The sequence below is a fragment of the Pyxicephalus adspersus genome, chromosome 7 (genome assembly GCF_032062135.1).
Source record: "Pyxicephalus adspersus chromosome 7, UCB_Pads_2.0, whole genome shotgun sequence".
Classification (NCBI taxonomy): Eukaryota; Metazoa; Chordata; class Amphibia; order Anura; family Pyxicephalidae; genus Pyxicephalus; species Pyxicephalus adspersus.
Window position 1 is genome coordinate 15962134 of NC_092864.1, and position 26589 is coordinate 15988722.

Sequence of the window (26589 nt, forward strand, 5' to 3'; positions counted from 1 at the left end):
TTTATGTCATTTTTATCTGGTTGGTTTGCAATGGGGCTGATTTACTAAAGGAGTATATCACCCTGCAAAGAATTATTTATTTTTAGCTTAGTCAATGTGGTGATAGTTCTCTCCCCAAAGAATAACAAATTACATGCGAGAAAAGCTAATAAAAAAAACTTTGTACATGATTGGATGGTTGAAGTCAGCAGAGCTTGCAAGGAGATAAATTCAATTTGCTTTGTGAACAATTTTGTCTAAATTCCTTCAGTAAATCCACTCCATTGTTTATCTGAAGGCTTGACCTCATTTGTGATGGTGCTGTATAAATAAGTAATTCATTATATTAGTGAGGTTATAATTTTTACATGAAGAGGGCTGAGCATTATTATTCATATTGCTTTATTCTAAGAAATCTAACATAAGTAAATTCGATCGTTTTGGGGCTTTTGATGTTAAATCAGCATGACTTCTTGCTAAGACCTAAGTTGACCCCAACACCTAACAATCTTTCCAGCTGTTGCCATAACTTTATATGCAAACATGTCAAACTTATAAAAATCAAAGATCATTTCCAGCAATGCTAGAAGAGAAAGCGAAGGACAAGCGAGAGACTCCCAGCTGCATCTTCCCCATAAGATTAATATTCCGGGTCATCCCTGCTTGGTTGGTTAGTGATTACAATAGTGGATTGTTAATGACATAGGGCAGTTGCTGTGTACATGCTAGAATTTCATCTGAGACAATTGCGATCATTTGTCTTGGGCTACAATTATCTAATATATGTACATAGCCTAACCCCTGAAATGACCCCTTAATATTTATTACGCCCCCCCCCCTGTCCATTTGTTAATAGGCTTGATATCTGGGTCACCATTTTCTTTTGGAGAGAAAGCAATTGGTGTTAGTAACTACCTGGTGTGCTGATCGCTGGAAGCATCAATCACACATGCAAGAATTGCAATCCAGAGACAAAAGATAATGCTTGTCTGATTTGTCTAATACAAAGTTGCTTTTTCAAAAAAATATATAGTTTAAATTCTTTCCATACAATTGCTGATTCCAACTTTACACGAGACAGAGCTCCTGCTTCCCTTTTTTTATAATTAATGTAAGCTATGTTTTTTTCTATTTTATACAAGTTGCCACATGTCAGCAAATAAATAGCAATGTCCCAGAGAGACACAATTAAGTGGAACACTGCTTTGGAAAATTGAAAGTGAAGTCTTTTAATGCAGGAAGGGAGCAATGACTTGGTTTTCATTGCTGTATTGCACAAATTCAACCTCTCTCTTTTATGTACAGTAATCTGGCAATCTGGGAACCCCGTTTCTGAATCTGTTTGTAAATTGGTGAGGAATTCCTAAATACACAATTACTGGAAGCTGCTTGCTGCCACTTAGATAAGGAATAGCAAAAGAACAGAACTGAAAGCCTGATTTAGAGACCGATTTAATGCTGAACTTCAGCTAAATTAGTCTCATATATAACAATATGTATATATATATATATATATATATATAAATATATATATGTATAGGATAGGATATAGAAAGGATATGAATTCACTTAGTGCCAATGCTTTTGCAAACCTAGATATTACCCTGTAAATTTAACTGAGCTGCACAGCCTGAGCAGAGAGTAGATTTGCGTACAAGACTAATCACCCTTCACAAGGAGAGAAATCAGCAATGAATGCTCTCTTCGATGAAGGAATTAACAATATATCCATAGGCTCTTGGCCAGGCCAAGGCTTCTTCAAGAAAGGACCCCTCATCAGGGTAGAATTTGCTGTCTGATCCCAACTGTTCTCCTTAGTAGACAACCCAAAGATATTGTTAATGCTTTTAACATATACGCCCAATATTTGGAAATGAATGAACTTCTACCCAATGAGTGGCTATGTTCCATAGAGCCCCATTCAGGTTGTATAATATGTCTATTAAGTCTCTGTGACATTCCCTGGTTGAGGATTCTTGAAGAAAGCACCCATCAGCCCAGTGGGATTTACCCCTCTGACCCCTAATGTTCTTCCTTAGAGACAGACCAGCTCTAAGATGTTCTCACTCAAACATATATATCAGACAATGTAAAAATGCATTTGTAGAATTGTCTATTTGCTCCAAATATCTTTCATTGGTCAAATCATTTCTTAACAATTATGAAAGATCTTTTTTAAACCTAACTCTAATCTGAATTTCACACCTATATACTTCAAAAAACTTTCCTTCTCAAGGCCATGAAGGAATTAAAGATGACATAAAATGAACTTCTATCCAATACGTTCCATGTAGCCCCAAGGTGGTCGCCCATATGCACATTAAATTCATAGAAGTCATGAGAGAGAGAGGCACAACCCTACCTTTCTATTTGGTCACCTGTAAAAAAAAGGAAAAGTTGCTCTGCATTTCAAAATATGATGGATATTTTAATATATGTTCCATCCTCATATGTGACATGGCTGGTGTCTGGTTGTACCCAGTGCAGTCTGGATGGAGACCTTAGCCTTCCCTAAACCTTAAATCAATATATATAATGGGAAGAATAATCCTGTTTATTAATTTTAATAATAATAATATTAATAATATTAATAATAATGGAAAGTCCCAGTCAAGTTGAGATCTCCTATCGGATTTCACCAGAGTGGATTAAAAATGATCTCTATGTACGAATGTACGATCATTCTACAAATAATTGTCAACTTTCTAAAATTAAGTGCTTTTTAATGCAATCCAAGCATATCATGTCTCCTGGGAAAGGTCAACAGGGTGCTGTACAAAGCTTTCTACAAACAGCAGAGCATTCTCAGTACTTGAGCTTCCAGCCCAGATGCAAGGCAGGGACTGACTTTTGGAACAGGTAGCTATGGTGGGCATTTTAGGCAGACTTCTTTTTCACTAGGTCAATCTCACTGAATAAAATATGTGGGTCAGTGACAGTCAGGCTGGGAAATAAAGAGCCAGATAGTTCTGGACATCCTCCAACCAATAAATGAGACTTCTCCATCGGGCTTGCAGCAGCTTCTTGGCTACTATAGGTAACAGTGCTTAACAAGCTTTTGTTCCTGTTTTGTCATATTGTCATGCAACTATGCCAAAATTATTTGCATCATGCGTGCATGAATACCTTCTCAGTTCTTCCGTTTCAAGTAGTAGAATGAACACATTTCTGTATGATTGGGAACACACCCTTTATCTTATACACATTTTGCTGTGTCTGAGCATGTCTTCCTGACAAGCTAATTAACACTTCAGAGGCTTTTTGCTAAATATCTTTTTATTATTTGACACCCTTCTTATGGTCTAATGTTTTGACACCACATCACTTTACTTTTCTTCACCTTTCCAGGCAGCTAGATGGCTTAATTGTTCCTCTAATCAGCTCAGGAACCATGATCCCAATCATAGGTGCAGGTAACGGAAAGAAGTAAATGTAACAAATATGGTGGAAGTAGGATTTTTGCAGCTTGCAAAGTCATTTGATCATACTGCGAAGTCTTGATTCAAAGATCACATGGTCTTTAACTGTTGGAGGCCTTTCTGATATACCAGCCCACTTTTCAGCAGCACTGCACTCGAAGTAGAGTTGGAGGACCTCAGGATGAACGAATAATATAAAAAGTTTCAGGTAGTGTTGAACTTTAGATAAGGGTAGCTCCTTCCTAAACATTCAACGAGCTCAGGAGGGATGAAGGATGTAAAATGTTTTGGTTTGAGGTGGACTCTAGATGAGGGAAGCAGTTTCTACAACTATCGATTTGCTGAAAAGGAAATTAATATAGCAAAAAAAAAAATAGCAAGAGTTGGACTATAGCTGAGGGTAGCTACTTCTTTACACATTAAGGAGCTCAGGAGGAACAAACTATATAACAATTATTACAAGAAAGCAACAAGATTAATTGGGACATTTGAGGCACATGCTCTGGATAAATGTACCCTTTAATTAACAAAAAAAAATATATATATATATATACTTTCATACATAATCAACAATACATAAATAGGTAACACCATACACATATTGCTCAAAGCAAAAAACAGTGACATACAAAGTTCATATCACATCTCAATGAACATCTACACGTTTCTCGGAAGCTATTTGTGGCTTTTTTAGGATACAAATGAGAGCTACATTATAATATATCGTTCTTGTTAATTTCGAAAAGAATAACTAGAAATTCAGGCTAGAGTTGACTCTTACTAAAGGTAGCTGTTTCTTCAAGTTTAGGAGGAACAAAATATGTAAAATTTTTTGTCCTCAGTTGGACGCTAGATGAGGGAGGCAGTTTCTTTAACCATCAAGGGGCTTAGGAGTAATGAATAATGTAAAACAATTTGGCTACAGTTGGACTATAACTGATGGAAGCTACTTCTTTAAACATCAAGGAGCTCAGGAGGAACAAATAATGTAGAACAGAGGTCCCCAACCCCCGTTCTTCTGACAGCTGGGCCGCGAGAGCACCGAGACCAGCAGTGGTCTGGGGCTCTGGCTGGTGCACCCCCCAGCAGGGTCCTTCTCCTGACCCCGGTTTGGGGTGCACCAGCCAGAGCTGCGGACTATGTCACCCATACGCATCGCAGGCTCAGGGCGGTGGGCAGGTTGTATCCAGAGAGAGAGAGAGTGGGCAGGTTTTGGCATTATGACGTCACTCTGGGGGAAGTTTCTTCCCCTTTGAGTGTCACGTTGCTCCCCGCGCATGCGCGGCCCGGAGTCCGTGGTTTTAGTGGTCCGTGAGCTCCAAAAGGTTGGGGACCACTGATGTAGAAAGTTTGGGCTGGAGTTGGACTTTTACTGAAGGTAGCTTCTTCTTCAACATTCAAGGAGTTCAAGAGATACGTAGGATGTAAGATGTTGTGGTTTGAGTTGGACTGTAGATGAGAGAAGCAGTTTCTAAAACCATCAAGGAGCTCAGGAGGGACAACTGGCTTGACTTGGACTCTAAGCTCTGGAAGAACAAATGATGTAAAAAAACTTTGGGTTAGAGTTGGGCTCCTAATGAAGCTAGCTGTTTATTCAACCTTCAAGAAGCTAAGAAGAAATAAATATGTAAAAGATTTGTCTAGAGCTGAACTCTAGCTGATGGCTACTTTCATTATTCTTCTAAGCAATAAACTGGTACACTAAATATTTGTTACAATACTTTTACCTGGGCACATGGGTAGGGCTTTCCATGAAAACTGACCATGGTAGGGAAAGGGTCTGGATGTGAGGCTCATCTAAATTGGGCACAAGTCCAGATCTATAGATAGACAAGATGTTACTGCCTTTTGCAGGAAGGGAGCACCAAAAGTAGGACCTACATCCTATTCTGCTGTGATAGCTTCCTTTGGCATTTTCATCTTGGCTGCTAAATTCATTGGGAAGAAAGGAAACAATAAGGCTACTTGGGATTAGAATATTATTATATATATTGATAAATGAAGCTTTCACACAGTATTTCCAGACTTTATTTATAGAGACAATACAGAACGCTAAACCCCATATTATGTTGGTACAGAATGGACTCAGCTTTGGGGGTAATGTGGCGGAGATTGAAGAACTAGACAGGAAATGTGACTACCCCTTGTGTAAGAAATCACAAGCACAATACCAATGCATTTAAAGCAGAAATGGCCATCATACCTCAACCAGTCCTAGCAAGGGCAATATGGGTAGTAACTTTAGGGTTAAATAGTAGATCTCTCCATATTTGTCCCCATGCACTCCCCCTTTAAACTCCAGACCCCTGTGGCCTTGTCATGTCCTTCTACCAACTTATGCCATAGAGAAGCAAATAGAACTGCAAAGCCTTAAATATGTAGAACTTACCTAAATAAAATATTTTCCAACAACTTTTTGAATTATTGTAACATTTCAGGAGGTTAACAAGTCCATGAGTATTAAAGGTTTAGAACAAAAAGTTCTCAAACATTTCCCGATATTCATTTTAAAAATGGGACGTAGCTGTATTATAAATAGCAGGCAGCACTGCGTGATCATATCCTGCTAATTGCTAGTCGCTGATATGGGGATATGACACAGAGACCAGCACTGTAATAAGACATCCTGCATCCACACACACAATATACTTTCTCAAACATAAGATATACTCCACCCATCCTAATAATTTGATACAGCCAGAACAACACATCCACAATAGGTGTATAAATACATCTGTCAAACTGCGGTTTGTCGGGATCTCCTACTTTACAGGTGCCATAAAGAAAGTAATTACTGGCAGTTCCACCTTGTGTCAATGAACTTAACCTTAAGATACTCAGACTCTGTGAATGCATTGAGGACTTAAAGGGGACTTTTATTTATTCTTTAATATTCATTTTAATTTCTTTAATTATAAACCAAATCTGAGCTGTACTCAAGCAGGGTATAGCAAGACGTTTGCATTAATGGTTCTGTCTATGGAGGAAAGCCATTCTCTATTCCCATACTCCATACTAGTAATCTGAACCTTCAGTCTTTCTTTTCTGAGCCACCCCAAAACTTTGTGTCCCTAAAAGTCTTGACATAACACCACACCCTTTGTTTATTAACCAGCCAACTTTGTTCCACAATGTCTTAAATCTTTAAACTAGAAGTGTGGCTGGGAATGGAGATAGAACTTGGGAAGAGGCTGGAGAAATTCCAGGTGGGGGTTAGGAATTGCTTCTGGAACAAGCCATCAGTGGAAATTTTTGGTTTGGCAGGTACTAATCTGCAAGCCTATATTTACCATGAAGAACCCTAATAACAAACCACAAAAGAAGACTCCAAGGGCCACAATGCCAGTTGGACAGCCTTGGATTAAAGGGGAATATGTTTAGTTATAAGGTTCTATCCCTATAGGACCCCCCTACAAGTACTTGGCGGGCTGGCGTTACCTAACCCATAAATAGAGGGATCCATCTGGTTTTGGCATTATATTGGGTGACTTGCCTGATTCAGGCATAAAAGCCTTTTGTTTTTAGAGAAATCCTATAGTCACACCCAGTGCACTTTTTATGTTTGCTCATACTTTCGAAATATTTAAATTTGCTTTAAGAATTGTAAAATTTAAGGTTTCTCTTCACTCTTGGTGCCAACGACACCAAAGTGGGTGAGATTCTCCAGCAAGGACCTAGAAAAAAAATTTCACAAGAGTTCAAACCCTTTCCCACTCTATTCAAATTAAGTTTGGGTTTAATATACACAGTCTGGGTAATCCAAATGCCATAATCTAATTTTCTGTTACAGAAGAAAAATATGAATTTTATCCCAGTTTGAGGACATGACTTACTTGCTAACTAGCATCAATCCTGGCATTTATCTCATACAGATGCTCAGTATAACCCTGTGTTTTTAGTGGTATCCTTGATACATACCAAGTGTTGCAAAACTATAAGAACACACAGTGCAGAATTAGGTGACAAGAGGCTGCAGTCCTGCACAAAGGAGCTGTGAACAAAGCTGTAAATTAAATTAAAAAAAAAATGCTGACTCCCCCAAGTCCACCAGGTAGCATAGGCAATATTTATTATTATTATTAATAGTATTAATTATATTATTATGTATTAATAAAGCTATAACATATTGCATTCTACAGAATCCACAATCAGGTCACTTTATGTGCATCATAAGAGCTAACAATCTAAAATCCCTTCCATATATATAGTATAAAACCCCTTATATAGTCTAAGGGCAATTTTTCAGAAGGCAATTACCTAGCAATATGAGGGAGGAAACCAGAGTGCCCAGGAAAATACATAGGGGAAACATTCATACTCCATGCAGATAATTCCCTTTGTAAATTTTATCAGTTGCCTGGACCAACTGTTGTCATTTAGGTATAGAAAAGTAATAAAAAAGTAAAAGCATGATGTTTTCTATTCAATGTATTCTTCCTTGTTTGCTCCATACAAAAAACAAGGAATAGGAATGTAAATAATTTTTACAAATCTATAAATATATAAAATCCTGCCATCATTTTGGCTGCATTGGTAAGTGTGCCAAGCAAAGCCAAATGCTGCACTCTAGTGGTGAAACTGCTTTGCTACAGTCTATGGTCATCTAGGCTAGCACTGTGATGTGTAAGTATAACATTATTACATAGTATTTATATAGCGCCGACATATTACACAGCGATGTACAAAGTCCATAGTCATTAGCTGTCCCTCAAAGAAGCTCACAATCTAATGTCCCTACCATAGTCATATGTCTTTATTGCAGTCTAAGGTCAAATTTGGGGAGAAGCCAATTAACCTAACTGCATGGTTTTGGAATGTGGGAAGAAACCAGAGCACCTGGAGAAAACCCACACAAGCACGGGACAGCCTGCAAACTCCATGCAGATAGTGTCCTGGCTGAGATTCAAACCTGTTACCCAGAGCTGCACAGCCAGTGTGCTGACCACTGAGCCATCTTCTGTAAAGATGTGCAAATGAGAGCATTTTAGGATTATTATAACATCAAACTAAGCATTAAAATTGATTGGATGTTAGAGATTTATTATATAAAACGTTAACAGTTTGGATACAATAGAGATGGATTTTATTGCAAGAAGAGAGATATTGTAGAGCACTGGGTCCCTGGTTCACAAAGGTAGGGTGCATGCGGTTGTGTTGGTGTTTGTTTCCAGGTAGCACTGTTATACACAGGGGTAATAGGCTATCATGCAGGCTTATTAAAGTTGTAAGAAAGAAAATGGGCCAGATCATTTTTTGGGTGTAAGGATTAGGGGAAAAAACATTTCGGCTGCTGTTGCTGATTTGGCATGAGATTCAAGTATTATAACATCCTAGTGACCATTGTCAGGAAGATTGAAATACAACATTTTAAGTTATCATAAGAGGTAATAAAGTTTTTGGTCTAGTTTTACTTTAAATTACATTTTGCTAGTTAGTCCTAAAGCCTTTTTAGGATAGTTCCAATTATTGCATGTTGTTAATGCAACACAAGACAATGAATGGGATATTCTCAAATAATTTGATGCGGTGCTATGCATTTAATGTGATGCGGTGCTATGGGCTACCCATTGAAATGAATAAGCTGTAGGGGGTAGAGCAGCCTTATTCAACTTCGCGGAACCCTTGAAATAATTTTCAGGTCCAAAAACCAATATTGGGGTTAGTAAGCCTTACATTGGTGGCCAGTGGAAACAATGCCCCCTACAGTGGTGGGTATATGGTGGGTCATGCAGCTAGCTCTACCAAGTAGTGTTGGCCCCAGAACTATGCATACAGCATCAATAGGAGGTAAACCAGATACAGTTTGCTGAACCCCTAGCAACTTTTGGAGGAACCTTGGCTTTCCATGGAACCCTGGTTAAGAATGTCTGGTGTAGAATCTATGTACAAATTTCTTGGTGTCCCATAACATTATTTAATATGAATTATATCAGATAATTGAGCAAAGCAAATTTAGCCGTGCCTGTCAATTGGGGATGTGTGCGGACCCCGGATCAGTCAAAGCTGAGGCTGAAGTGCTGGGCTGAACTGTGTTTGGACTTATGCCGCTGATGCTACCTAGTACTGATGACATTAATGACATCAGGTTACTGGCCGTTTTAATCTGATATGCTAATATCTATCCCCTGAAGAAGCGGTTTTATCCACAAAACGCGTTGGGTTTACAAGCACTGTTGTTGATTGTTGATCCTTTATCTTTTTATAACATGCAATTGATGTTTGAACTATGTTTAAATGAAGATTGATATTTTTAATGTATTTCTGCTAGGAATTCCCTACATTTTATTTTCCACTCTTTGACCCTTTTGATATTTACGAGCACAGCAAAGGACCACTTTAATTTCTTATCTAAGTATTATAATAAAATCCAATAAAATGTGTGTTTGCAGTTGTAATATGGCATAATTTCATTATTAATATCACCTGCTTCTCAAAGTTGCTTTTCCATCTCTCTCATCTTTTTGCTTGAGTTCTGTATGAAAAGAAGGGTGAATTGCAGTGCCCATAGTACTGTTGGCAGCATCGATCCGGAAACCCTGCTACAAAAAGGCCACAGTGCTAAATGCCAATCTGCCACCTCACCACCCAGAGGGGTAATTTCCCATTCAGCCTGTGGGCTGCACAGATATTAAAGAAAATTCTTATCCTTTCTCCAGTTTCTGACTCTAGACATAATCCCTGTAATATTTACAGATTATCCCTTGTGCTTACCAAAATGAGATTAAGGTTTCAGAATCTCATTTATGACAAGTGACAGATCCCGTCATAGTCCTTTGGCCTGATGGAGGATACAGATTACATTCGCTGTTATTTTTTACTGAGGGAAATTGGTCACAAGATTAGTAGATACATAAATAGAGCAATGATAATGAACACTTACCTGTACTAAGATAATATGGGGCATCTGGGAATATTTATATTTTAAGGTTACCAGATTTTTAATAAAAGGTAATGGGGTGTGCTGGCCCAGAAATAAAAACCAAGGTACTGAACAGGTAGACATGTTTCCTATATGTACTCCATTATCAGTGTTGTGTAACCCCTAATGTCTACCAATGGGCCTTCATAATGTGGTATTTTATTCGCATATAAACTGCTCATGCTCCAGTTTTTAACATGTTTTTATATTTATTTTACATTTGTAACTTTCATTTAAATAATACCTAAAGGGTCCTTTTATATTAAAATAAATGCATCAATAGGTAATTCACCACCAATAATGCAACACTTCATCTACTACTGGTTACCCATGCCCACCTACTTGCTTCACAAACTATCTGCCTATGCTCACCTACCTCTTCCTGTAGAATTTTACTAATAACTCTGCTCATGCCCACTCACCTCTTCATAGTAATGTCAGTACTGACACTGCACTGCTTCACCAACAACCTGCCCATGCCCACCCAACTTTTTCTAGCACCAATAAGTACATGTTCAAAAGCAGTCGCTCCGTTCCATAGAACATCTTAGCAATATCAAATTCACCACTAACACTTCATGCTCTACCAGCTACCTGCCCAAGTCATCCAACCTCTCTCCAGTGATTCTATACAATATCATTCAATGCTTCACCAACTACCTACCCATGCCCATCCACCTCCTCCTGGTGATTCTCAACACTAACACTTGCTGCTTCACCATCTACCCGCCCATGCCCACCCAACTTTTTCTAGTATCAATAAAGTACATGTAAAGAAGAGGTCGCTCTGTTCCATAGAAATCTTAGCAATATGATATTCACCACAAACACATGCTGCTCTACCAGATACCTGCCCATGCCCACCTTCATTTCCCTAGTGATTCCTACCACTAACACTTGCTGCTCCACCCTCTACTTGCCCATTCCTTCCCCAGTGATTCTATCCAATACCATCCACAGCTCCACCAACTACCTGCCCATGAGGGTGAATCTTACCACTAACACTTGCTGCTCCACCAACTACCTGCCCATAAAGGTGGTTCCTACCACTACCACTTGCTGCTCCACCAACTACCTGCCCATAAAGGTGATTCCTATCACTTACACTTGCTGCTCCACTATCTATCTGCCCATGCCCTCCCACCTCCCCCCAGTGATTCTATCCAATAGCATTCACTGCTCCACCAACTACCTGCCCATCCACCTCCCCCAGGTGATTCCCAAGACTAACACTTGCTGCTTCACTAACTACCTGCCCAGGACCACCCAACTTTTTCCAGCATCAATAAAGTATGTGTGCAGAAGCGGTCGCCCCGATCCATAGACACCCACCCGGGAAAGTGATTCCTACCTGGATATTCTACACGCCCATGCCAACCCTCCTTCTCCTTGGTGATTCATTCCAATACCATCCACTGCCCCACCAACTACCTTCCCATAAAGGTGATTCCTACCACTAACAGTTGCTGCTTCACCATCTATCTGCCCATGCCCTCCCACCTCACCCCAGTGATTCTATCCAATACCATCCACTGGTCCACCAACTGCATGCCTATCTACCTCCCCCTGGAGATTTTCAACATTACCTCCTGCTCCTTCACCAACTACCTGCCCATGCCCACCCAATAGCCAGAACTATCAGGCAGGTAGGAGAGCTTTATACCATATAGCCAGAACTATCAGACAGGTAGGAGAGCTTTTTACCAGATACCCAGAGCTATCAGGCAGGTAGGAGAGCTTTTTACCAGATACCCAGAGCTATCTGGAAGGTAGGAGAGCGTTTTACCATATAGCCAGAACTATCAGGCAGGTAGGAGAGCTTTATACCATATAGCCAGGACTATCAGGCAGGTAGGAGAGCTTTTTACCAGATACCCAGAGCTATCAGGCAGGTAGGAGAGTTTTTTGCAGAAGGGACATAGCTTGTCCCTTTTTGCAATATTGACCTGCCTGATTGTGTTTTCCTTGTTTTCTCTTGTGTTTTATCCATGCAGGGCAAAGCACAGGGTTGGCTTTATTGGTGGCACCCACCATCATTGTATACTTATTTTTCCTTCCCTTCCAGGGCCACCTTTGGGTGTGAGTTGGTCCATTGTGTGATCCAAATCCCAACCTGGAGCTTACACAGGGCTGAGGGATTTCTTCCTGCCTGTATGTGATAGAGATTGAACCATTCACCAGTCACCATGTTATTCTAAAGACTAAAAGTGGCTTTTTCAATGGATGGACCATTTTCATGGTCCATCCAAATCTAAACGTGCCTTGGGAAATGACACGTCACCCTTGCATGTATACGTTAGGTGCCTTCAAAAAAAAGAGCAGCACTGAGAATAAAAAACTATTGGAAAGCTGCATTTTACTTTTCAAAATTACAATTGTTTATAATGCAAAGTGATAAAGCAAATCATACCTTATGTACTTTAAGTAGCAAGCAATTTGTTGTTTTTATGTAGAAGCATAGGAAGTCATAGATATACAGCAAATATCAAAATAAAACAAGAACACATGTGATGCATCAGTTGTTATTTTTCCCTTAGATTCAGCAGTGACCTGATTCAATTATGTTCTGGCCAAGGTCCATAGCTATCCAGTTTCGGATGGTGACGCATTGACAGAAACTTGTTATAGCTGATGACCTGACGGAAGGTAATTACTCTGTCTTCCCATTTGTCTGCTACATCTGCTAAGCATGTGTGGGTTATCCGAAATCCCAGTAAGGCAAAGAACAAAGAACTCATTGAATGGCAACAGACATTTGGAATTCTCACCCTGCCGAGTTTATGTTGGCTTAGTTAAGGAACACTATGAATTATCAGATCCACTCCTAGAGGGTAGTGGGGGTAAACAGGAGATGTAAGTGAGTGAGGAGAAGTCCAAATGCAATTTGCACTGTCGCAAGGAAATATGAGAACATGGGATATTTTTGGACACTATTACCCTAGCCTGGTATGAAAGCTTGCTATTGTACATTTACCTAACATAGAAGGGATGGCATGATAATGCACCACCTAAGACCTTTAAAGTAAACCTACCACTAGAATGGAAGGTCCACTTACACTGTCTGGGTCCTCTCCAACTCCCCTGCACCTAAAATGAATACATTTAAGTTATACTTCCCTAGCCCCCATCTTCGGCATTTCTTTGCCTGACATCATCAGATGTGGTAGACAGGGGTAGGAAGGTGTAAGCCAAGTGTGCCCAAACTTTCTTGGCTTGCAAGCTACTTTTAAAATAACCAGGTCAAAATGATCTACCAACAATAAAAACTTGGACTTGATAACTCCTGTGCGTGGTAGAGTTTATTTTGAAAGGCAGGGCTCCGCAATCTACTTGCGTTGCCATTTCGATCTACCCGTAGATCGCCATCCACCTGTTGGGCCCCCCCCAGTGTAAGCTAAGTACTGAACTAAGTACTTAAAATATGCCAATAAATGTAATATCCAAGTTCCACTGTAGGAACCAATAAAGCTTGCTTCTAGTACCTTCCTACACAGTACAGGAAAAAGTTTGTGGTGACCTATCACATATACCTACCTATATATTCAAAAGTATGTAGTCCAAATCACTGGGGTGCTTCCACTAAAGGATAGTGCTAATACAAATACATTTCAGGCATTTGTATGCTTCTGGATTTCTAGCAAAAGTTTACAGAAGGCTTTTTTCTATCCTCACATGACTGTACATCTGCTTACAAAGCAAGCTCCGTAGACATGGTTTCATAAGTTTCGCATGAACTCAACTCAAGTAGCCAGCACTGAGCCCTGACCTTATCTCATACTAAACATCTTGGGGTGAATTGGATTGCCTATTGTGAGACAGGTCTTCTTGTCCAATAGTATTACCTAACCAATTCACTGGTCATACTTTGCTTCATAATACCCCATACCCCATTTTCCTGTGATATTAAACCTCTTTGCAATACCTGACCACCCATACATTCTTTTAGCTGAATGAACATAATTTTCTACAGACATCTGAATTCTTGTATAAAGCCTTCCTAATAGAGAAGAGGGTAATATTTAGAAGGGGGTTACACCTTCACATTATTGTCCATGGTTTTCTATGACTTAGAAAAGGCTAGGACTCATTGCTCCATTCCATTTATGTCTTCCCTAAGTTTATTTTATTACTACTTTCAAGTGGATGTGTTTTGGTCCTCTCCAAAGGGATGGTTGTGGAGCATAGATGCATTTCATCTGTGTATTTAGCTGTTAGTCTTGAATTAGTCCTTATTAAAGCAGAATGATAAACAATGGTGAACTAAGGAACCCCTACCAACCTGGTGAAAGGCATGTGAGTGCAATATAAATACTGATTGATTGTTTTGACTTACTATATGTTGTTCTTTTTTATTAAAGGATCGTCTTAATTTTCAGAAAAAAACAAAGCACAGATTGATTTCTTAATATGCTTTGTAGTGGCTTAGTTGCCATTGCTAAATATTTAATGTAAAATCTAAGCCATGAAGTGTAACAGCGGTGGTCACTCAACTGACGGGATGTACAAATGAACATGCCCTGCTAACATAAACAGGAAAATCCACATGCCAGTGGTGCTATCTAAAGTGTTTTTTTTTCAAAGTATGAAGCATTTCCCATATGGATGTCCAGCTGCACAACGTGCTTATTCATGTAAACTCAACTTCAGTTTGATCGATAGTTTTCCTTGAAATAAGAGGCGCCCGGAGTATACTTTGCAGCCACACAAACCCTTCATTGTCTAATAAGAAAAATAGATCACAGAGACACTCTTGTTAACAAGCACAAACATTTTTATTGTACGTTAAGAGAAAGTGATCACTGAGAGGACTTTAATAACAGAGCAAATGAGTGTAATGATAGAAAAAAAAGATAGCTATATAAATTGGACCAATAAAATGGCACCTGCTATTTTCACCAACCACAAATATATCTTGTTTCTGAATTCATCATTTATAAACACAGTGGAGGCAGACATTTTATGGAATAAACAGACGTAAAAAAAAACACAGCCAATACAAGTTTTGCTACAGACTTATCTTTATCCTCTTTGGAGCACGTAAGCACGGGAATTGACCATGGCACTGAAAGAATATAGAAGAGATGCCATTGTTACCTGTACGGTTGAGCTAAACTGAAAGTTTTGAGTTTTCCAAAACTTTATCAAAATTTATAAAAATTTTGCCTTTTTGGCAATATGCATTGGAAGCAATAGGGAAGATGAAATTAAGGTGGCTTTTAGGAGTAAAATAGGTTTTAATAGCCCCCAAAGGTTACAGAAGCTCCTTCCAACTATCCTGTACCTCTGTACCTGTTTTCATGCCAAAAAAACAGTTAGCCTTTTGTAACATTATTAGGTTAGGAAAACAAAACTATCCAAAAAAGTAATGTAAAAAATTAAAACTCCAGTACACAAATAACAATCAAATACACAAAAAAGGGGAATGAACACTTTAAATAAAAATTATATAAACTATTCTAAATATATCCTAAAACACACCCTCTATATCAAGAAAAATAATGAATACTTCTTTCCAAGCAAATTTCACCTAAGCAGAATAATAGGTTTTGGCTAAAATTAGCTGCCTGTTTTGACCTTTCTTCTATAATCTTTACTGGAAACAAAATGAGAGCTTCTGAGTGTGTGATTTACAGCCACATACAGTCACCAGGCCATGCACATTTCTGATGTAGAGCATCATGTTCTCCGTGTGCAGGATACTATAAAATATCCACCAGGAGTCCATTTATAAAGCAGCAAAATGGCCTTATCAAGTGACCATACTGCTGCTTCAATTAAAAAAACAAGATATGGTATGGTTTATAAATAGCTTCAAAGCCCCTTAGTCCAGGTAAAATAAAGTCAGCATTGTGCTAATATTTAATACAGTTTTAAGAGGGAAAAAAGGTAGGTATGTCAGGTTATGTGACTTGTTCCTTCTCTCGTTACAGTTACCTTTTATGGCTCCAAACCATGACTTGTATTTTATAAAATGTTGGCCAAGGCATGGAAAAACTTTGCAGGGTTTAAAGGCTTTGTTTTAAATGGAAAAATATAGATGGGTTTTCATACCTCAATGGCCACCTTTCTGCTCCAATATACCATTTTTAAGTCATTAACTACCTGAACACAGCTGTGTTTCAAGATGGCAGCATGTTTGTAGGCTGGCAAACATTTATCTTCTCCATACAGTGAAGATCCGTTGAGTTTTCATGATTAAAATGGCTCCTCTAAAACTGTTGAAACAACTGAACGTCTGTATTCGACAAAATGGCTCCCCCCAACTGTGCATAGTTGACACGAAGTCCGTGTGTGTTTTATTAACAACACATTTCCATTACCCTTGTGTTCTTCATTCTTCCAGCCATCTGGCTTCCTAACATCCTTTCTTTTACACTAAAATTTTGTAGGGCTATGTTTTTATATTATCCCGAAATATGGCGTCCAACTAACCCAACACCTGTAACTGTTGTAAGCTGCTTTTAACACACAACAGGAAGTACATAATGACAGATATACAGGAAATTCAGTGATTTCCTTTAAGTCAACATTACTGGAATTTACATTTATATTTACCTAATATCCTAATAGGCCCATGTCCTTTTTTTATATAGATCAAAAGTGTACACATGCCAGGTGGGGCCCCTTCGTCAGGTTTTATTCCATCAGATGTTAGCCAAGCGTATTAAATGTGATGGACAAAAATACAAAATCAGACTCTGAGACTGGGCACTTCCACAATTCTAAAATTGGGCTAATAAATAAAACAACATTTTATTTTACGGTTTATAGGTTTGTAACTATATCTATAATGTCTTTTGAGATATTATTGGCCTTCACCAGTCTTCACATATTTGGAAATTCCAAGCCTACTCTTGATAAGCCTTGCTTCTTCCAAAGCCCAGGCCAGGGATGAATTAGGAAGTATATCAGTAATGTATGGTGAGGTAAACTTGTAATCAAATTGCTCTTAAAAAAAAGGAGAGACCAGGGTTTTCTCAGCACTGGTTATTATAGAATTGTCACCAATTCTATTGTAGATGAGCAACAATTGGCAGTGTTGTCATAGTTATAGTTTTATGTATATTTTAATAATAAAATAGCAAATTAATCAGCCAAATGAAACTATAATGCCACCATTGTTGGTACTGATCAATTTTGCCAACATCCCACCATCTTGTCTGCTTTGTACTTCACTGTGGTGCTGGGAAGAGTAAAATTGTGATTTGAAAAAAACCTTAATGGTATGAAGATTGATTATCACTATCTGAGTTATTTAACATACATCCTTGGAGTTCTATAGAATGTAGGTTAGAAAATACAGTTTTATTTTAGAATCAAGGCCACTACAAAATCTAGCAGCATAGTTATAGGGTGTTGGAGTTTTTCAGGTTACTGGAATTCCTTTTAAACCTTTCTGAAAGGCTAAGGTCAACCCAACATGGCAAGATTGGAAAACCAGTTGTCTGCTTTGCCAATACCAGTGGTATTGGCTCCATGGATTTTCTTTTTTATACTTCCATCAGCATCAGAGTGAGTAGTAATTAATTCATTCTTCTATGAGAAGAAGAATTTTTTACCATTTCTGCTTTATGCCTTGACATGTCAAGTGCATGATAAAAAATGCCATCACTAAAAGATCGCAGGACCTTCATATTTTGTTAAAATTTTTTGTTTTTTATTTTTTTGTTTTATAGATGAGAAGGTGTAGAATGAAGAGAAGTTAATGTTTTTTGTAACGGTTCTTTGGGGCTTCCCCGCATCCGGTCACATCGCAGTTAAGGTTTTGAGGCTTTTTGCTGATGCTGCTAATCAGGTCTGGAAGTTCTCGGGTAATGGCCCTCTCGATCTTCTCCATTAGACAGCCACCCATATATGAGCACTGGTGGGACAAAAGCTTGAAGCTAGTAACTGCGTTTACTCCGAAGAAGTCCTTGTAAGCCTCTCTGTTTGGAAGATCAAACTTGCTGACATTTGTTTTGGCCAAGATAGACTTGAAAATAAAGAACTTATCAGGGTCCTCAACGATGTCTTTAAAGACCAGTTCACCATCACTGAAGAAGGTCATCTTGTCCTTGTAGGTCTGAAGGTAGCGATCAACCAACAAAGCATGGATTCGGACTCGGATAGCATGCTGGCGGATGAAGGCAATCTTGTTTTCTAGTCTGTTTTCAATGACTTGGGTGAGATCTTCTAGAAGGGAGATCTCCTCCTTAAGAAATAGTTCCCTGTGTGTTTCAGCTTGGTAATCCTCTGGCCAGAAAGAACTGACGTAGACTCTTGGTGGCTCTGTCACATTGATCAGGGGAGCCAAGCTCCAGAAGAGAGCTCCGTACACCCTCATGAGCTCTTGTGTGGCCAGGCTATCAGCCTTGTTCAAGATAATACGGATCTGAGACTCACGTCCTTTCAACTGTTTGAAGAGCATTTCCAACTCAAGACCCACATCCAGTTTGGTTGGGTCAAACACCACAAAGATGAGGTCAGCTCTATCAATGAACCACTGGCAAACATCATTAAATGGATAACCTGGAAAAGAAAGTTTTAATTAGGACTTAGTGTATAGTATAACCCTTTGAGTTTTGCAAACACGCACAAAATACCTTAGCATGGCTGATATTGATATCTGTCTATAATATATAGTGGCCACATAGATAATGGAATAAAAAGCCATAACTCTAAAGATTGCTGTATTGTTTAAACTATAATATAAAAAGCTTAAAAACAACATACAATACAATATTTGTACAATATATGTATTGGTAACAGGAAGTGCTGTCACTTTCAGTAAATCTTCTTACCTCTTTCTTGCTGCTTGCGATTCTCAATGATACCAGGGGTGTCCACTAATGTGACCCTCTCTAGAAGTTTGTGGGGAATTTCAATGCCAATTAGCTTCTCCAGAAAATTCTGCCCAAATTTTTCCAGTGGAGAGAAGGAACGAGCGCTGTCGGCAGCCATCACAATACCTTCGATGGTCTTCAGCTTTGGCCCATGCATAAGAACAGTGAATTCAGATGTTGTAGGCTCAGCCCCTGCAATCAAGAAACAAAATGCATTTACTTAAAAGATTGTCAACAGAATACCCGGACAAATTCCTGTAATGGTTAAAAATACTACCTGTGTACAATTGATGGGGTGATTCATCTAATCCCAAGAGGTAGTTGATCATGGTGGACTTGCCGACACTCCACGGTCCCAAAAACAAAACCATTGGTTTTGATGTGATCTCTCCATCTGAAGGAACAGAGAAAATATGACAACAGGCTCATTTTATTATGAGTTATGGACCATCAGGAATATTATTACAGATTGTCAATTAGTATACTTTGTATCTTACATGTATTATATAATACCTCTTGCCTTTCTTGTCAGAGGCAACAATGACATGGGCTTGGCTGTGTTTGTATAACGGTGCAGTTTGATACAGCACTTCATAATTGTATTTGCAAGATGGTATAAGCAATTGTAAAAGCACCACATTGGAATGAGCATGTGGTTCCCATAAATAACTAAACTTGTTCACAATAGTTGGGGTCCCTACAAAATATCTGGATTGGTTAGATTTGTCCTTTAGTGTGTAGTTATAAACTGAGTTGGGTTATGTTCAAGGCAGGTGTTCTTCACATGGACACCAGAGTAGATCTTTGGACTGGATCGACAGAAATACAAATACTTTGGCTAATAAAACAGTTTCCCTATGTGCATTTTATCTAAGTGGTAAGCTCTTTGCATAGAATTTAGACCAAATCAAACATTAGGGTTGATGTGCATAAGAGATAGGAAAATCTGAACTAGAAAGAATAAATGAGCATTACGACAGCCAAAAAAGACTTTTAATGGCAAATCAGGTGAGGAGAACTTCCTAATTATGTCGATAAAAAGATTTACATGCTATCAATCCCATTGCATGGGTTGGTTAAAAACTTTCAAATTGATATAGCTATGTAGCCACAGCTATGTTGAAATTAATATGCACAGTACAGTAACAAGCCAGTTTTTGTTAGTAATATGCCAAACTCTCTGCGTTGCTGATGCCTAAGAATGCTAGCTGTGTGGCTTAAGCTAGGGAACCAATGCTAGTAGATGTAGATAGCAGGGGGAGGTTAGCTTTGTGAATGTGAGGCCCAGGTTAGCAGGCTCACAAGCTGAGTAGGCCAGGCAAGTACCTCAGGCAGTTCTACCCACCTGTGGCCGAGTCAGCAAGGGTACGTCCATGATAAGCTGTTAGCAGAGGGGAGGGAAATGACATGTCAACATCAAATCACAAGGCAAGGGAAGTCTATGTTCCCTAGTATTTCCCTACAAACTTTGGTTTATCCATATGCAGTATGTGCTCTATAAAGGGTCCCGTAAGGAGTATAACTTTGATAAAGTACTGGGGAATTTAAAACCAACTCTTCATATTGACCCAATAAAAGGGTACTAATTACATTACTCATGAACTTCTGTCTGACTACGAATTCTTGGGGTCATCATACATTCACATCACGCCCTCTGATATCTATTGTTGTTGGCCAATCATCATCATCATCATTATTATTATTATTAAAAATCTGGAGAAGATCATCATTTGACCCTGTACACATGATAAGTATGTAAAGAAGTCTGATTTGCCAGCAATTGAGGGGTGCTTGACAATTTTGACAAAAGCCAAGGAGGCAGACAGCTCTCATATGGCATAAGGCATACAATTAAAATATTTGTTAATCATGCCCTCCATATTGTGGTAGCACAGTTCAAAATTGAAATTAAAAATTATTATTTTTGCTTTTTAATTTTAGATATACTTTAATATAACCCTTGATACAACCTTTGGCTGCTATATAAAAGTAATGTGAATCTGAAATACTATAATTAAACTGTGACCTTCCCAACTCACTTTTTTAGGTGGCCATTCTTTATTTTGTTTTCTATCACAATGACATTTGCCAGCCAGACGTCTAGTCATGTACACTGTATTTGAACTTTCTGGGTGTTAAGCATAGGGTCAGCATGCATATATACCATATGCTCAAGTGTGGTTATTTCTAAATGACTAACATTCTGTTTTTATCATGCGAAGTGTATAGGTTAGTGCAATCCAAGTGTGCCATATTGTATAGGCATAATGCAAAATAACATAAAATGGCATGAGCTGGGTGACAGTGCACGCCAACAGGTGAGGTCCTTCATATGTAGTTATCCTTTAGGATTTATGATTTTTTTTAATCTATCTGTAAGCATTTCCATCCATAACCTTTAGCCAAACATACATTAATACAGCCTTTCTTTACTAAACATCATATTGCTTCAATATGCTTACCTGTAATCTCATACTGCCTCAGTTCATTGTACTTGTAGGACAGTTCCAGGGGTTTTATAGAAGAGTGATATATTTTTCTTAGCTTTTGTAGCACCACTGTAAAGAAACATGGAACAATGAGATTTGGAACATGTTTGAACTTGGCTGACTCACCAAACAAGAGCAAAGATTAACCATGCTAATCCTGTCTGTTTTACTAATATAATCTCATCCTTGGTGTCAGGAAGTCTACATGGGTGTTAAACCTTTGAATTCCATTGTAGAGTTTAAATTACTAGGGTATAGTTTTGATAAAAATTCAACAACATCTTTAAATATGATATATAATAATAATAATACTATTGTGACTGCCTTGCTAAATAATACTATCAGGACCTTGTAATTTCAACCATTATGGCGATGGTTCAAAATCAACGAGAATTTGTTGTTGTTATTGCAACTGCTTATCCAAACTCAATTTTATATCCAACCTTTCATAAAATACAAAGCCTTCGATGCCTTTGCACTGCTTCCATATCACTCTGATGACTCCCAAAATGTCACAGGAAATAAATAGCAATTCGTACTATTGTCACTATGTACACACTTGGTGACACTTACTTGGTGTAAGTACCAGAATTGTGACTGAGTGGCGGGCATGATAGATTAAAGTGGAATTTCTCCCCTCCCTACTGTATGTTAATTCCCCCACCTACTAGATTGTAAGCTCTTCGGGGCAGGGTCCTCTCCTCCTGTGTCACTGTCTGTATTCGTCTGTCATTTGCAACCCCTATTTAATGTACAGAGCTGCATAATATGTTGGCGCTATATAAATCCTGTTGATTATTAATAATTATAATTATAATAATAAAGTTGAAAGACATAGCTGCAAAGGGTTAGCATTAATAAAAGAAGGTTCAGGATAAAGGGGTAGACATGGATTTAAATTTTTCAGCTTTAAAGATACAACAATGATAAATGTGTATATTAGGCACAGGCTTTTTTAATTACTCTTAATGTATTGAATCTTAATTTTTATTTTTGACACATTTGATTACCTGAGTAGTCCTCTGCTGGTTTCTCATCAGCAAGTTTCAAGGTGTTATCTATGTGGCTTCTGTCCCTTTTCAGGAACTCTTCAATTTCTTCAAATTCATCTGCAAATAAAAAAGTAAAAAAAGGGAAAAGATTAACCAAAATCAGAAAATCAACTTATTTATATTTATAGTTTTAACAATAATTATAGTTTAAAAAAAAAACATTCCTAATTTTCGATTTTAAGTATTTTTGTCAACCTAATAAAAACCTATTTTAAAGCTAAACTCTAGGCAAGGACTTGTCAGTAACAACTTGCCAGCTTTTTCATAGGATATGGAAGTATTGCGTCAATTCATAGGCTGGAAAGGTATTAAGTGGAATTTCATGAAAGAGAAAAGCCAGAATGGGTTACAGTTTTTTTTATGTAGCCCAAAAAGTTGCAAGGAGATGGGGCAGTGGCACCGTGTCTGAGAAATGTTGGTGCCTAAATTATATAGAGGCAAAGGTGGAAAAACGACAATGTATAAGAATAGCTTTATAAACATTTTGATAAAACAAGTCACAAATATACTTTGTTTGTTCCTTGCCTGGAGTTTCTCTGTAAAGCCAAAGAGTCAAATTTTATTGGTTAGAAATGATGGAAAATAAACCATGTTACATTTGCCATTAGAACAAGAGGTGAAGGGAAATTTTCCTATGCTGCCAACTGTTCTGGTGACAGCTGCTTAAGAGATTATTCCCCTCACTTTACAGAGATTTCCTCTCATTTCCTGTTGGGTCTCTAGAAAATTTTCCACACAGAAAGTATTATTGTATTCTATCCAAAGCTCATACACACTTTTGTCTATAAATATATTTAAACAGTGGATTCACCTATTTAGTCTGTTAACTGTAATTAGAACGTATACAGCCCGCATTATTCACAGTGCAGGTTTCCCAAAGAAGAATTTATCATTTTTATATCCTTAAACAATTATACTCATGTTTTTGCTGTCTGGATTTCCTGTGTAGCACATCACATATGAGTCAGATTACAGCTTTAAGTGTATCACCTCAACATATGCCTTATGCTAACAAAACCTTTTTTATTTTAAATATCTGGAATGTCTACCTTTTAGCCTTCTTGACTTTGACTTGACAGCTTGTTTCTTAGATGGTTTAGGAGGTGACTTTGGTTGGTTAATTGGGCTGTTTTTTGCAGTGTCCTCCTGACCAGTGGTTTCCTGTGATGAGATTGTTGATTTTCTAGTCTCTTCAGTGCTATCAGCTGAATCTGATGGAACAACTTCCTCTGGTTTAGGATCTTCTGCTGCTTCTGCTGGCACGTTCTCTACAGTAACATCTTCTTCAGTTTGGATATCATCATCAACCGCTGTCTCTTCTTCTTTAACTTCTGTTAGAATCTTGGTGTCTTTATCGTGACTTTCAAGTTGTGCCTCTTTATCTTCTTCTGAGATGTTTGTTTCATGGATTTCTTCTTTAACATCAGATGACAATTCTTCATCTTTTGGAGATTCTTCTTCTTGAGTTTGTTCTTCTGGAGATTCGTCTTCTAGAGTTTCTGCTTCTGGAGATTCGTCTTCTGGAGTTTCTTCTTCTGGAGATTCGTCTTCTAGAGTTTCTTCTTCTGGAGATTTGTCTTCTGGAGTTTGTTCTTCTAGAGATTCATCTTCTGGAGTTTTTTCTTCTGGAGATTCGTCTTCTAGAGTTTCTTCTTCTGGAGATTTATCTTCTGGAGTTTCTTCTTCTGGAGATTTGTCTTCTAGAGTTTCTTCTTCTGGAGATTCATCTTCTGGAGTTTCTTCTTCTGGAGATTGGACTTCCGGAGTTTCTTCTTCTGGAGATTCTTCTTCAGCTACATTATCTAACACTTGTTCTTTTATTTTCTCTTGTTCAAAAACCTCCTCTTTAGCTGTATCATCCTTAGAAAGTAGGTCTAGGTTATCTTCATCTTTGCTTTTATCTAGAGACTCACTTCTAGCTATGTCATCATTTGTCTTAGGTTCTTCTCCTTCTTCATCACCCTCTCTGTCAAATTGTGGGCCATCCTCTGTAGTTTCTTGTTTTGATGAACTCTCTTCAGCTTGTAACTCTACTTCTGCTTCTTCCTTTTCTTCTTCCTCTTCTTCTTCTATTTCTTCTGATGAATCCTCTCCACTTTCACCATTTTCTTCCTCATCATCCTCTTCCTCTTCTGATGAATTGTCTTCTTCTGCACCATCTTCATCATCCTTGAGATTTAATTCTGAATCTTCTTCCTCTTCCTTTTCTTCTGATGATGAGTCCAATTCCGTTTCATAATTTTGCTCTTCTTTCTCTGCTGGTTCTAGAATTTCTTCTGGCACGGGGCCAGAGTCTTGAGCCATAGCTGGCTCTGATTCCCCTTGAGAAACAGCTAACTCTTGCTCATTTTTACTATTGTCAGTGATAGGCTCTTCCTCTTCAGCTTCAGAACCTTCTTCAAAAGAATTCAAAGTTGTTGCATGCTCATTTATTTCATCTTCCACTCCCTCCTCTACCTGAGGCTCCTGTGTAATGGCCACATCCTCAGCTTTATCATTTGTTTCATCAATTGCTTCTTCTTTGTCCTTATCTTTGTCTTCGCCATCATCAGGCCCAACATCTGAATCATTTTCTTCTAATGTAATGTTTACAGTCCCAGAAAGGGATGCTCCAGGGGTAACATTTTGCTTCTCTTGTCTCTCTTCTGTAGCTACATTTCCATATTCCTGACTCTTCTCTATCAGGATTTGATTAGCATTTAGTGACTTGTCATCCAAGGTGGGGTCCACAGAACCTGGATGGCCATCAGCAAGGATCCCAGCATCCTCAGAGACATCGGGAGAGGAGACTTGAAGTTCTAAACAGTTAGAAGACCATCAGTCAGTGTCATTGGAGAACTTGGTTCAGGAGAAGCACACCAAACATTCCTGCTCTGTTGCTGCATAGTGCAGTTTGGGCGGCAAGTACTAAATATGTAAATCAGTCCATACCATGTTAATGTAGGTTGACATTTATGAATGCATTCCTTAAACTCTCCTACTTTTCAAAAGATCAGCTCTTCCTGGTAAGCAGTCAATGTTTTTATTATCTAAATTTGTGTGGTTTAGGCCTTAAAGATCAAGATTTTTAATTTTGTATTGTATGTGCTTTAACATGGCATAAAATGTATTTGGTTTAAATGTATGTAAGCCCAATCGATAAAAATGTATATTAATCTTATAAATGGTAAGAGATTATAAAATGATTGTTATAACCCACATTTGTCTCTTCTGTGTGCCACTTAAGAATTAGTTTTCCTTTATATTAGGGACCTGACTTTCCTAATGTCAAATATAAGCCCTATCAGCTGCCAGCTCCCTATCCAATGAAAGCATCTCATTGGCCAATATGATGGCTAGTCTTATTAAATTGAGTATAGCAGTGGTATGGCTCTGACATTAAGAAAGAACATTATTTGATGGTGTGCACCAAAGTGAATGTTCTTCCATATTTTTTCCTGTTTTAAAAATAGAGATTTGTATATTTGCCACTGGAGGGAGCACATAGCCACTGTTAAAAGCCTAAAGAGACCCTGTCACCAATCTAAAAAATGCAGGCTATTTTACAGATAAATAAAGAACTGTAAATGCCTACTTCCAGAGAGCTGTTGGATAAGATGTGGTGAAGCACATCAAAGATGGAGGCTTCCAGAAACAGTCTTGTTTTTTTGGAGTTTTTTTTACAAGTAAGCATGTGCATAAAATGGTAATTGCAAATAGAGAAAATATTTGTTCAAATGGTATGGTGGCAGGGTTTCTTTATTTACTGTTTATATACGATATTGGCAATTTAAGGGCTGCATTGCTTTCAATGGGAAGGAGGAGCAAAGCACGGCCAGTAAGCATGCTGCAAAGCAGGAAGCAGAGTCTGCATATATAATAAACACATTTAGTTGCACCCATGTATATATATATATATATATATATATA

General features: G+C 38.2%; 1 protein-coding gene across 2 annotated transcripts in view; it reads right to left on the bottom strand.

The window, feature by feature from the left end:
* Window positions 1–15067: 15067 nt before the first annotated feature.
* The window catches only part of SRL (sarcalumenin), a 34174-nt gene continuing 22652 nt past the window's right edge, over window positions 15068–26589 (bottom strand). Inside the window, exons 2-8 of one of the 2 annotated variants that reach the window (XM_072417610.1) lie at window positions 23730–25478; window positions 22639–22737; window positions 21602–21697; window positions 20485–20520; window positions 19417–19533; window positions 19098–19331; window positions 15068–18825 (exon numbers count right to left, since the gene is read on the bottom strand). In XM_072417610.1, coding sequence (XP_072273711.1) covers window positions 18020–18825; window positions 19098–19331; window positions 19417–19533; window positions 20485–20520; window positions 21602–21697; window positions 22639–22737; window positions 23730–25478 — 3137 coding nt within the window. In that variant the 3' untranslated portion in view covers window positions 15068–18019. The remainder of the gene's footprint in view (window positions 18826–19097; window positions 19332–19416; window positions 19534–20484; window positions 20521–21601; window positions 21698–22638; window positions 22738–23729; window positions 25479–26589) is intronic. The other variant, XM_072417611.1, reaches the window with a different exon arrangement.